The sequence below is a fragment of the Mandrillus leucophaeus genome, unplaced genomic scaffold, assembly GCF_000951045.1.
Source record: "Mandrillus leucophaeus isolate KB7577 unplaced genomic scaffold, Mleu.le_1.0 Scaffold212, whole genome shotgun sequence".
NCBI classification, from domain to species: Eukaryota; Metazoa; Chordata; class Mammalia; order Primates; family Cercopithecidae; genus Mandrillus; species Mandrillus leucophaeus.
The window spans coordinates 70425-82570 of NW_012102166.1; the positions used below are offsets into that span (position 1 = coordinate 70425).

General features: G+C 40.3%; 1 protein-coding gene across 1 annotated transcript; it reads right to left on the bottom strand.

The window, feature by feature from the left end:
* Nucleotides 1-11192: 11192 nt before the first annotated feature.
* On the bottom strand, nt 11193-12137 carry LOC105539942 (olfactory receptor 1E2). The gene has a single exon (XM_011980396.1). The coding sequence runs from the start codon at nt 12135-12137 to the stop codon at nt 11193-11195; it is 945 nt and encodes a 314-aa protein (XP_011835786.1).
* Between the last annotated feature and the right edge of the window lie 9 nt (nt 12138-12146).

Consider the following 12146-nt stretch of genomic DNA (forward strand, 5'->3'; position numbering starts at 1 on the left):
TATCCTTTTTCCTCTATAAGTAAGTTGAGTTCCCCATTCCAGGATTCTTTCGAGATTCTCCCTTGGTATTCCATTTTCTGCAAGTTGAATATATTATTCTTACATGTAGATTATTCGCTAGTTATCTTATTTGGTGTTCTCTGAGCTTCCAAGATGTTTGGTTTGGTGTCTGTCAATAATTTTAGAAAATTCTCAGTTATTATTACTTCAACTATTTCTTCTATTCCTTTTTCTCTTTCTTCTCCTTTTGGTATTGCCACACACATTACACCTTTTGTAATTGCCCCCACAGTTCTCAAATATTCTGTTCCAGTTTTTAAATTCCGTTTTTTCTTTGCCTTTCAGTTTGGGAAGTCTCTATTTTCATATCTTCAAGGTTATAGTTTCTTTGTCCCATCTACTGATGAGTCCATCTAAGGCATTCTTTATTTCTGTTAGTGTTTTCTAACATTTTCTTTTGGTTATCTCTTCGAGTTTTTCTCTCTCTTTGTACAGTACTCATCTATTCCTCCATGTTGTCCACTTTTTCCCATTAGAGCCCTTAGCTTATTAATCATAGTCATTTTAAATTCCAAGTCTAATAATTCTCAAAACCTCTGCCATATCTGAGACTGATTCTGGTGCTTGTTTTGTCTCTTCAGACTATGTATTTTCCCTTTTAGAATGCCTTGTAATTTTTTGTTAAATGCTGAACATGATGCATGGGGTAAAAAGGACCAAGGTAAACAGCCCTTCAGTGTGAGATATTGTGCTTATCTGCTTAGGAGTCAGACTGTGTAAATTTACTGTTTGCTATAGCTGGAGCCATCAGAAGTTAAATTTCCTCAGATGTCTTTGTATTTATTTCCCCTGTTATCTTTGAGTTTTCCTAGAGATTTCTTCTTGAATAGGGTCTGGACATTGATGTCCTTTCCGTTGTAATCCCCTGTCACTCAGTTGGCATTGTAACTGTGACATCAAAAGGCCATTCCACCACTCTATCAATCCAGCTGCTTCAAGATGATAGGAAACATGGTAAGACCAGTGAATCCCATTAGCACAAGCCCACTGCCACACTTCTTCAGCTGAAAAGTGAGTGCCTTGGTCAGAAGCAATGCTATGTGGAATACCATGATGGTAGACAAAGCATTCTGTGAGTCCAAGAATGGTAGTCTTGGCAAAAGCATTGTGTGCAAGATAGTCAAACCCATATCTGGAATAAGTGTCTATGCTGGTGAGGACAAACTGCTGCCCTTTCCATAATGGAAGAGGTCCAGTATAATTAACTTGCCACCAACTAGCTGGCTGATCATCCCAAGGAATGGTTCCATATCAAGGGTTCAGTGTTGGTCTCTGCTGCTGGCAAATTGGGCACTCAGCAGTGGCCGTAGCCAGGTCAGCCTTGGTGAGTGAAGTCCATGTTGCTGAACCCATGTGTAACCTCCATCCCTGCCACCATGGCCATTCTGTTCATGGGCCCATTGGGAGATGACAGGGGCAGCTGGGGAAAAAGACTAAGTAATGTCCACAGAATGAGTCATCCTATTCACTTGATTATTAAAATCCTCCTCTGCGGAGGTCACCATTGGGTGAGCACTCACATGAGATATAAATATCTTTACAGCTTTTGACCACTCAGAGAGGTCCATCCACATACCTCTTCCCCAAATTTCTTTGTCACCAATTTTCCAATCATGCTTCTTCCAAGTCCCCAACCATCCAGTCAAACCATTAGCTACAGCCCATGAATCAGTATATAATCGCACATCTGGCCATTTCTCCTTCTAAGCAAAGTGCACAACAAGATGTACTGCTCAAAGTTCTGCCCACTGGGAAGATTTCCCTTCATTACTATTCTTCAGGGATGTCCCAGAAAGGGGCTATAGTGCTGCAGTTGTCCACTTTTGGGTGGTGTCTGCATATTGTACAGAGCCATCTGTAAACCAGGCCCTTGTCTTCTCTTCCTCTGTCAACTGATCATAGAAAATTCCCCATGGGGCTATTGGTGCAGGCTGGGGGAGAGAAGGCAGGATGGCAGGAGTGGGGACCGTAGGCATTTGAGCCACTTCCTCCTGTAACTTACTTGTGCCTTCAGGACCTGCTCAAGCCTGATCATGTATATACCACTTCCATTTGATGACAGAATGTTGCTCTGCATGCCCCATGTTATGGCTAGATGGGTCAGAAAGCACCCAGTTCATGATAGGCAGTTCAGGTCACATGGTGACGTGATGATCCATAGTCAAACGTTTAGTTTCTATCAAAGCCCAGTAACAGGCCAAGGGCTATTTTTCAAAAGGAGAGTAGTTATCTGTAGAAGATAGCAGGGCATTGCTCCCAAATCCTAGAGGCCTCCACTGTGATTCACCTACAGAGGCCTTCCAAAGGCTCCAGACAGTATCCCTATCTGCCACTGACACCTCATTACATCTGCTGGGTCATATGGCCCAAGAGGCAGGGCAGCTTGGACAGCAGCCTGGACCTGTTGCAGACCCTTCTCCTGTTCTGGACCCCACTTAAAACTGGCAGCCATTCAGGTCACTCAATAAATGGGTGAGAGTAACACACCCAAATGAGAAATAAGTTGCCTCCAAAATCCAAATAGGCCCACGAGGCATTGCGCCTCTTTCTTGGTTGTAGGAGGGACAAAATGCAGCAACTTATCCTTCACCTTAGAAATAATATCTTGACAGGCCCCACACCACTGGACCCCTAGAAATTTTACAGAGGTAGAAGGTCCCTGAATTTTTTTTTTTTTTTTTTTTTTTTTTTTTTTTTTTGCTACACAAATAGTTGTTTTATTTAGGGAATAAGGACAAGAAACAGAAGTCTATACATGTTCAGTACAGTTGCATTTTTTTCTCAAATATTTTTGATCTGCGGTTGGTTGAATCCATGGATGCAGAATCCATGGACACAGAGGGCCAACTGTGTATATATACATACATATATGAAGAGATTTAGTATGGGAATTGGCTCATGCAGTTATGGAGGGGCCAAGGAATCCCATGATCTGCAAGTTAGAGAACTAGGGAAGTTGGTGGTGTAATTCAGCCTAAAGCTGAAGACCTGAGAAGGAAGGGCAATTGTGCCAGTCCCTGATAAGGTTTGGCTGTGTCCCCACCCAAATCTCATGTTGCATTGTAATTCCCATTGTTGGAGGAAGGGCCTGCTGTGAGGTGATTGAATGATGGAGGCACACTCCTCACTTGCTGCTCTCATGATAGTGAGCGAGTTCCCATGCAACCTGGTTGTTTAAAAGTGTGTAGCACCTCTCCCTTTGCTCTCTTCCTCCTTCTCTGGCAATGTAAATCGTGTCTGCTTCCCCTTCACCCTCTGCCATGACTGTAAGCTTTCTGAGGCCTCCCCAGTCATGCTTTCTGTACAGCTTGTGGAACTGTGAGTCAATCAACCTCTTTTCCCCATAAATTACCCAGTCTTAGGTCTTTATAGCAAGATGAGAATGGTTCCGGAATTTTATTCAGATTTATTTCCCAACAACTCACTCACCAACAAGTCCAGTGTGTTTGCAACTTCTTGCTCACTGGATCCAATCAGCATAATGTCATCCATGTAATGGACCAGTGTGATATCTTGTGGAAGGGAAAAGTAATCGAGATCTCTCCGAATAAGATTATAATCCAAAACTGGAAAGCTGACATACCCCTGAGATAGGACAGTAAAGGTATATTGCCAACCTTGGACCTTGCCAACTGAAGACAAATTGCTTCTGGTGGGCTTTATGGACAGGAATGGGGAAAAAAGCATTTGCCAAATCAATGGCTGTATACCAGGTACTAGGAGATATGTTAATTTGCTCAAGCAATGAAACCATATCTGGTACAACAGCTGCAATTGGAGTCCCCACTTCGTTAAGCTTATGATAATCTACTGTCATTCTCCAAGATCCATCTGTCTTCTGCAAGGCCAAATAGAGTTGAATGGGGAAGTGGTGGGAATCACCACTGTCATTCTCCAAGATCCATCTGTCTTCTGCAAGGCCAAATAGAGTTGAATGGGGAAGTGGTGGGAATCACCATTCCTGCATCCTTCAAATCCGTTATAGTTGCACTAATCTCCGTAGTCCCTACAAGGATGCAATATTGTTTTGTATTTACTATTTTTCTAGGTAGAGGCACCTCTAATGGCTTCCATTTAGCCATTCCCACCATAATAGCCCTCACCCTACCAGTCAAGGAGCCAATGTGAGGGTCCTGACAACTGCTACATATGTCTATGCCAATTACGCATTCTGGCACTGAGGAAGTGACCACAGGATGAGTACGGGGACCCACTGTAAGTTGGACCTGAGCTAAAACTCCATTAATTACCTGACCTCCATAAGCCTCTACTTTAACTGGAGCACCACAATGACGTTTTGGGTCCCTGGAATCAATGTCAACTCAGAACCAGTGTCTAGTAGTCCCTGAAAGATCTGATTATTCCTCTTTCCCCAGTGCACAGTTACCCTGGTAAAAGGATAGAGGTCTCCTTGGGGAAGAATGGGAGAAAGATTAACAGCATAAGTTGTCAGTAGTCTAGTGGGGTCCTTCCTCAAGGGGACCCCGCCTCCCCTTCATTCAAAGGGTTCTGGGTCTGTAAAATGGTTCAAGTCTGGAAATTGATTGAGGGGCCATGATTCCCTGTTTTTCTATATCAAATTAGTATTTTGTCCACTGGACCTGGAAGTTTTTGCTTATGTAAATCAAGTAAGAATGCAGTAGGCTTCCTGTCAATTTCCCTTCTAGGAATACCATGATTAATTAGCCAATGCCGGAGCTCTACATGAGTCAGACTATTCTGATTTCTGCTTTGCCTCTGCTGTCCATTATGGTGGCTACAGCCACCTTGTCTTTGATGGTTGAGTGCTGCCACTTGGTCCCTGCCACCTCAGGATCCAATTATTCCCATTGCATTTAAATTTTATAGTTGAGTGACTGCAGTTTCCACGGTAAGATCTGACATACAGAGAGGAGTGATCACAGAGCTCTTCAGGGATGCAGGTGCTGCCCTCACAAATCTATTTCACAAAGTATTCATCAAGGGTATATCTTCTGGACCCTCCCAGCTGGGATGAGTGGTTCTAAAATGACTAATCCACTCCAGCATCCCAATCTCCCTAAGCCTTTGGATTCCTTCCTCTACATTAAACCAAGGGAGATGAGGCATTTCCAGCTCACTCACAGTGGGCCATCTTCTAATCCATATTTCAGCCAACCAACAAATAAGTCAGTAGAACCTTTTTAACTCCCCAAGCTACAATAATAAATGCAGAATTCCTGCTTAGGGGACCCAAAGCAATAAATTCAGCCAGATACAACTTTATGCTCCTTCCACCATTATCCTACATGTTTAATATCCATTCCCATGCCTGTTCTTTAGATTTCTGCTCATTTAAATTAGAAAACTCAAGCAGCTCTTTTGGAGTATAGCACACTTCTTCATGGGTCACACTCTGAACCTCACATCTGGGGGCCTGCCAGGACTTTAGTCTAGTTATAGGTCTAGAAGCAAACAGGGGTGTTGGGAGTGGGTCCTGAGGAGAATAAATATTGCCTGGCAACTGCCTCGGAGAAGGCCATTGCTGTTGCCTTGGGCAGTGCAGGGTTATTCTCCTCAATCTCCACACATGCAGCCAGCAAACATACGAAAAAAACTCAACATCGCTTATCATTAGAGAAACGCAAATCAAAACCACAATAAGATACTATCTCATGCCAATCACAATGGTGATTGTTAAAAAGTCAAGAAACAATGATGCTGGCGAAGCTGCAGAGAAATAGGAACACTTTTACACTGTTGGTGGGAATGTAAATTAGTTCAATCATTGTGGAAGACAGTGTGACAATTCCTCAAAGACCTAGAACCAGAAATACAATTTGCCCCAGCAATCCCACTACTGGGTATATACCCAAAAGAATATAAATCATTCTGTTATAAAGGTACATGCACACATATGTCTACTGCAACACTATTCACAATAGCAAAGACATGGAATCAACCCAAATGCCCATCAGTGATAGACTGGATTTAAAAAATATGATACATGTACCCATGGAATACTATGCAGCCATAAAAAGAATTAGTTTTTTTTTTTTTTTGACAGAGTCTTACTGTGTCACCCAGGCTGCAGTGGAATGGCATGATCTCAGCTCACTGCAACCTCTACCTCCTGGGTTCAAGTGATTCTCCCGCCTTAGCCTCCCCAGTAGCTGGGATTACAGGCACCCAACATCATGCCTGGCTAATTTTTGTAGTGTTGTAGAGATGGGGGTTTCACCATGTTGATCAGGCTGGTCTCGAACTCCTGACCTCAGGCCATTTGCCCACCTTGGCCTCCCAAAGTGCTGGGATTACAGACGTGAGCCACTGGTGATCATGTCCTTTGCAGGGACAGGGATGGGGCCAGAAGCCATTATGCTCAGCAAACTAATGCAGGAATAGAAAACCAAACACCACATGTTCTCTCTTATAAGTGAGAGCTGAACAGTGTGAACACATAGACACAGAGAGGGATACAACTGGAGCCTGTTGGGGTAGGCGTAGTAGGAAGGAGAGCATCAAGAAAAATAGCTAAGGCATTCTGGGCTTAATACCTACGTGATGAGTTGATAGGTGCAGCAAATCACCATGGTACACATTTACCTATGTAACAAACCTGTACATCCTGCACATTTGCCCTGGAACTTAAAATAAAAGTAGAAACATAACATTCCAAAACCTATAGAATACAGCAAAAGCAGTATTAAGAGAGAAATTTATAGTTAACAAACTCCTACATCAAATAAAGCAAGATTTCAAATGAACAACCTAGCAATACACCTTAAGGAACTAGAAAAGTGAGAACAAATCAAACCCAAAAGTAGTAGAAGGAAAGAAATAATAATAAAGATCAAAGCAGAAATAAATAAAATTGAGACTGTGAAATATTAATAAAATGAAAAGTTGATTTTTATGGAAAGTTTAACAAAATTGGCAAACCATTAGCTAAACTAATTAAGAAGACATAAAACCCAAATAAAATCAGAAATGAAAAAGGAGACATTATAAGTGATACCACAGAAATACAAAGGATCATTAGAAAATATTATGAACAACCATACACCAACAAATTAGAAAACCTAGAGGAAACAGATAAATTCCTGAACACAAACAGCCTATAAAGACTGAACCAAGAAGAGGACGGGTGCCATGGCTCACGCCTGTAATCCCAGCACTTTGGGAGGCCGAGGCGGGTGGATCACGAGGTCAGGAGATCGAGACCATCCTGGCTAACACAGTGAAACCCTGTCCCTACTAAAAATACAAAAAATTAGCTGGATGTGGTGGCGGGCATCTGTAGTCCCAGCAACTCGGGAGACTGAGGCAGGAGAATGGCAGGAACCCAGGAGGCAGAGTTTGCAGTGAGCGAAGATCCCGCCACTGCACTCCAGCCTGGACAACAGAGCGAGACTCTGTCTCAAAAAAAAAAAAAAAAAAAAAGATTGAACCAAGAAGAAAAAAACAAACCTGAACAGACCAATAATGAGTAATAAGATTAAATCTGTAAGTAAACGTCTGCCAACAACAACAACAACAACAAAAGTCTAGGATCAAATAGTTTCACTGCTGAATTGTTAAAAACTTTAGAGAAAAAAAAAAGTCCTAATACCATTTCTTTTCAAGCTGTTTCAAAAACTGAAGAGGAGGAAACTCTTCCAAACACATCCTACAAGGATAGCATTACCCTGATACCAAAACAAGATGAGAAAACAAAAATAGAAAACTACACGCCAATATCCCTAATGAACATAGATGCAAAAATTCTTCACAAAATACTAGCAAACAAAATCCAACAGCACGTCAAAAAGATTACACACTATGATCAAGTGGATTTATCTCAAGAATGCAAAGATGGCTCAACATATGGAAATCAATATATGAGATACATCACATTAACAGAATGAAGAACAAAACCCATATGATCATCTCAATAGACACAGAAAAAGCATTTGATAAAATTCAACATGACTTTATGAAAAAAATTCTCAATAAATTAGGTATAGAAGAAATGTACCTAAACACAATAAAGACCAAATACGGCAAACCCACAGCTAACATCATGTTGAATGGAGAAAAGCTGAAAGCTTTTTCTCTAAGAACTGGAATAAGACAAGGATGTGTACTCTTGCCAGTCTTATTAAATATGCTACTGGGAATCCTATCAAGAGCAATTAGACAAGAGAAAAAATAGACAACATCCAAACCAAAAAGAAGGAAGTCAAATTGTCCTTTGCAGATGACATAATCCTATCTATACAGGAAGGGGAACATCACACACTGGGGCTTATTGTGGGGAGAGGGGGGAGGGATAGCATTAGGAGATATACCTAATGTAAATGACGAGTTAATGGGTGCAGCACACCAACATGGCACATGTATACATATGTAACAAACCTGCACATGTACCCTAGAACTTAAAGTATAATAATAATAAAAAAAAAACTAAGAATCCCACCAAAATGTCTTAGATTTAAATTAAATTAAGCAAATTCAGTAAAGTTGCAGAATACAAAATCAACATACAAAAATCAGTAGCATTCCTATACACCAAAAACAAAGTAGCTGAAAATAAATCAAGAAAGCAATCCCACTACCTAGGAAAAAAATTTAACCAATGAGGTGAAAGGTATCTATAAGGAAAATTGTATGAAAGAAAATGAAGAGGATGAAAGAAAAAAAAAAACACGGAAAAACATTCCATGTTCACGGATTGGAAGAAATAATATCTTTAAAATGACCATACTACCCAAAGTGATCTACCAATTCCACGTAATTCCTATCAAATAGAAATGATATTCTTTCATGAAATAGAAAAAAAAAAATCCTAAAATTTATATGGAACCACAAACCACCCCAAATAGCCAAACCAATCCTGAGCAAAAAGATCAAAACTCACTGCATCACACTACCTGACTTCAAACTACACTATAAAACTATAGTAACCAAAACAGCATGGTACAGGTATAATAACAGACAGATAGACCAATGGAACACAATAGAGAATCCAGAAATAAATCCATGTATTTACAGCCAAGTGATTTTTGACAAAAGCACCAAAAACATACACTGGGAAAGTCAGTCTCTCCAATAAATGGTTCTGTGAAAACTGAATATCTACATGCAGAAGAATAAAACTAGGCCCCTATCTCTCACCATACACAAATATTAACTCAAAATTCATTAAAGACTTAAATATAAGACCCAACACTATGCAACTACTAGAAGACAGCATAGGGAAAATGTTTCAGCACCTTACTCTGGGCAAAGATTTTATGGATAAGACCTCAAAATCACAGCCAACAAAAGAAAAAATAGACAAATTGGATTACATCAAACTAAAAAGCTTCTATACAGCAAAGAAAACCATCAACAGAATGAACAGAAAACCTACAGAATGGGAGAAAATCTTTGCAAGCTATTCATTTGGTAAGGTTTTAATATCTAAAGTGTACAAGAAATTCAACTCAACAGCAAAAAATAATAATAATCTAAGTAAAAAATGGGCAAAGGATCTGAATAAACATTTCTCAAAAAAAAAAAGACATACAAATGGCCAACAAGTGCATGAAAAAATGCCCAACGTCACTAAGTATCAGGGAAATTCAAATCAAATCCAAAATGAGACCTCATCTCACACTAATTAATGTGAGTCTTATCAAGAAGACTAAAAATTACCAATGTTGGCAAAGATGAGGAGAAGGGTAATTCTTATATACTGTTGGTGGTGGGAATGTAAATTAGTACAGCCATTGTGGAACATGGTATGGAAGTTCTCAAAAAAAGCTAAAAATAGAACTACCAAATGATCCAGCAATCCCACTACTGGGTGTGTATGCAAAAGAAAGAAAATAGGTATGTCCAAGAGACATCTTCACTCCTAGGCACTATTTATGTCAGCCAACATATGGAATCAACCTAAGTGGCCATCAACAGATAAATAATGAAAATATGGTGTATATATACACAATGGAATACTAGTCAGTCACTAAAAAGTATAAAATCTTGTCATTCATGGCAACATGGATGAGCCTGAAGGATATTTGTTAAATAAGTCAGGCACAGAAAAATAAATACCATATATTCTCACTCACGTGTGGAAGCTTAAAAAGTTGGCAGTATAGAAGTATAGAGTAGAATATTGGCCACTAGAGGCTGAGAAGGGGAAGAAGTGGGGTTATAGAGGTTAGTTAATGATTAAAAATTACAGGATAGGAGGAATAAGTTCTAGTGTTCTATAGCACTGTAGGATGACTCTGGTAAACAATTTTTTGCATTTTTCCAATAACTAGAAGAGAGAATGTTGAATGTTCTCAATACTAAGAAATGATAAATTTTGAAGTGATAGAAGTGCTAATTTTCCTGATGTGATCATTGTACATTGTATACATGCATCAAAATATCACACTGTACCCAATAAATATGTACAATTATTATGTGTCGATGTTTAAAACAATTTTAAAATAACTAATATAAATGAATGAGTGAACAAATGAGTGGGGTTCTTAAGCAGACTTTGGTTCCCTTCCCCATGCTTGAAAAGTCCTTTTAGGGCCTCAGGTATTACTTAGTTCTCAGATATAGATAAACTAAACTATGGTATCTAAGCAAATAGAAAGTTCATTTTAGGTTTCAGTCAGGTAAAAAGACATGCAGACATAAAAATTAAGAAGAAAACAAGGTTAGGAGACAGGCTGATGTGAACACTTGCTCAGGAAAATGGGTAAAAATATTTTTTCAAAATTTGAAGTTTTGTTTAGCAAAGAAGGGGACTGAGATGTTTGGGTTTTATTATTGACATGAGAGGACAGACTATCATTTAATGCAGACCTGCAGGGTTTTTGTAAGTACACATGATAAATTGGTGGCTTAACAATGAAGACAGAATTTTTAATTTAAAGATTTTAAATTTTAATTTAAAGATTTTCAATCTTTAAAGATTTTCTTCACCTGGGATTAGCATAAAGGAAAATCTGCCTAGCAGGTTACTGAGAACACCTTCTTACTTCAACTACATGTCCCCCCACATTTGTTTTCCTTACTCAGAAATTATGTAATATTACATTTAAACAAAAAGTTCCATGTGGAGAAAAAAAGAGATCTGCAATAATATTGAAAGATTAATGTCCATGTATCTATTGGATAAAATCATGTAAGACTCCCAAGCATCACCATCATAGAAGGAAGGGATTTTGCCTTTTACAAATGACCCTTTCCAGGGCTCCCTTCATGTCTCTGTTCCTCAGGCTGTAGATGAAGGGGTTCAGCATGGGGGTCACCACAGTGTACATCACAGCCATGACAGTCTCCTTTAGAGTAGAACTATTAGCTGATGGGCATAAGTAGAGACCAATAACGGTCCCATAGAACAGTGACACCACAGAGAGGTGGGAGCCACAAGTAGAGAACGCCTTGCAGATACCCTTAGACGAAGGGACCTTGAGGATGGAGGAGACAATCCGTGCATAGGACCCAAGGATGAGTAGGAATGGGATGACAAGAATCAGCCCTCCCATGATAAATATCACCAATTCATTGACTCGAGTGTCAGAGCAGGCCAGCTTCAGCAGAGCAGACATATCACAGAAAAAGTGGGGAATCACATTGTCTGCACAAAAACACAACCTGGCCATGAGTAAAGTGTGTAACATGGCATGGAAGGTGGTCAGCACCCAGGACAGCGCCACCAGGGCGAGACAGAGCATGGGGCTCATGATGGCCGTGTAGTGCAGGGGGAAGCAGATGGCCACATAGCGGTCATAGGCCATGGCCACAAGAAGGAAGCTTTCTAGATCTGAAAAATACAAGAAGAAGTACATTTGGGTCAGGCAGTCCACATAGGGGATGGATGGGTCTTGGTTCTGCATGTTCTGCAGCAAGCTGGGCACTGTGACCGAGGAAAAGCAGAGGTCAGAGAAGGACAAGTTGCTGAGAAACAAATACATAGGCGTGTGGAGCTGGGAGTCCAGTCGAATGAGGACAATGATGAGGAGGTTCCCCAGGAGGGTGGTAAGATACATGGACAAGAACAGGGCATAGAACAGCTTTTGCTGCTCTGGCTGGATAGGCAGGCCCAGGAGCAGGAACTCTGAGATGCTGGTTTGATTTCGTCCCATCATGCTCTGTCT

Coding starts and splice junctions, on each gene's coding strand:
- LOC105539942 (XM_011980396.1), bottom strand. CDS start 12,137: ATGATGGGACGAAATCAAACCAGCATCTCAGAGTTCCTGCTCCTGGGC.